General features: G+C 33.7%; 1 protein-coding gene across 1 annotated transcript; it reads right to left on the bottom strand.

Annotated features, from left to right (window-relative positions):
• Window positions 1-330: 330 nt before the first annotated feature.
• LOC111194971 (trace amine-associated receptor 6-like) lies at window positions 331-1,560 on the bottom strand. Its single transcript, XM_049469102.1, has one exon. It carries the CDS (start codon window positions 1,545-1,547, stop codon window positions 552-554), a length of 996 nt encoding a protein of 331 aa, XP_049325059.1. The 5' UTR covers window positions 1,548-1,560; the 3' UTR covers window positions 331-551.

Genomic DNA, 1,560 nt, shown 5'->3' with positions numbered 1-1,560 from the left:
TATAGGTTATTTTACTCGACAACATTTAAAACATCATAAATTGATTTTGGATAAACTATGAAACTATGAAAATAGATTATTTAGGGGTTATTCTTATATTCAAAACAAATCATCCATTTATTTTATTTATTTACCTATAGTTTCAAACAATGATACCTAGGCATTTCAACATGTAGTCATAGGCAGGTCTTTTCTTCTGATGAAGCATATTCATGAGAAGAAATATAACACAAAATGAAATAACACATAAAAAGCAGATTCAATATACATGTCTGTCAGTAAAGTACATAAAAATGCTGTATGAAATGAAGAGGTCAGAAAGGACCTTAGTGTTTCTTATTAAAGCTGTATTAGGAAGAAATGCATTCCTTGTTCTCTCCTCGTTAATAATATAAATTGTATTAATATTAATTATAAATAATTAGATTATAAATATTTGTTTACTACAGTCTAAAACATAAAGTAATCTAAAAAGTGATTTTTAACCTTATTTGTGACACAGTCCTGGATGTGATCAGTGACTGCAGAGTGGTATCATTCACAAATCATCCTTAAAAATGATCTGGTAGCAAATTAAATGTTGAAGATGAGGATTCAAATATTCGACAACATACAATAAAGTTAACTGATGTTCTAAACCATGGATAGAATATTGCATACAAAAGTGGATTCAATGAGGAGTTCAGGTACAATAGCCAGCCAAACACAGTCCACGCTATTGATGAAGTTGTCAGCGAACATACATAAAATGTTATCCAGAAAGTAAGATAAACAGAAATGACGAGTCCCAGTGTTTTTGCTGCTTTGATTTCAGAAGAATGTGAAGAGCTGTGTATCTTTAAGGCAAGTCTTATAGCTCTGACAGCTTTAGCTTGCTGTCTTGCAGCATTAAAAATTATTGAATACAGGATCAGTATAACAGAGCAAGGAGCTACAAAGCAAACTACCACATCAGTAATCACCCAGAAATCTTTAACAATCACTACACACTCTCCATAACAACTTGTGATCACCTGAGATTGAAGTAGATGGTCATTAAAATAATAAAATATGGTTATATACATCACAGAAATAGACCAGGCTAGAACAATGAACAGAGATGTTTTACAAACTGTGATTTTAGTGTTATAATGCAGAGGATCACTGACAGCAATGTATCGATCAACTGCGATTAAAACCAGGTTACACAGAGATGCTGCCGTTAAACATCCATTGATTATTTCAGAAAAACAACATGCCAAATCTCCAAAATACCAACAGGAGTCTCTCAGTTGTGTTATTTTCACAGGCATAACAAACATTCCCACGAGAAGATCTGCTGCAGCTAGAGAGAGGATGAGCAGGTTGGTTGGAGTGTGGAGCTGCTTGAAGTGAGAGATGGAGATAATCACCAACAAGTTCAAAATCACAGTACACACAGATATACATGAGAGGAAAATGAACAAAAATATATATGCAGGGTCTGATCGGACCTGCTTTCTGCAGGATGCATTGTTTCCAGGAAAGCAGTATTGAACTGTGAAGTTTTGAGTGTATGATATTTCCATTATAAAGAGATGC

Source organism: Astyanax mexicanus, chromosome 20, assembly GCF_023375975.1.
Source record: "Astyanax mexicanus isolate ESR-SI-001 chromosome 20, AstMex3_surface, whole genome shotgun sequence".
Taxonomy (NCBI): Eukaryota; Metazoa; Chordata; class Actinopteri; order Characiformes; family Acestrorhamphidae; genus Astyanax; species Astyanax mexicanus.
The sequence above is the reverse complement of the archived record's forward strand: the minus strand, read 5'-3'. Positions and strand labels throughout refer to the sequence as shown.

Bases quoted from the DNA above. Each gene is read 5' to 3' on its own strand.
- LOC111194971 (XM_049469102.1), bottom strand. From the start codon at position 1,547: ATGGAAATATCATACACTCAAAACTTCACAGTTCAATACTGCTTTCCT.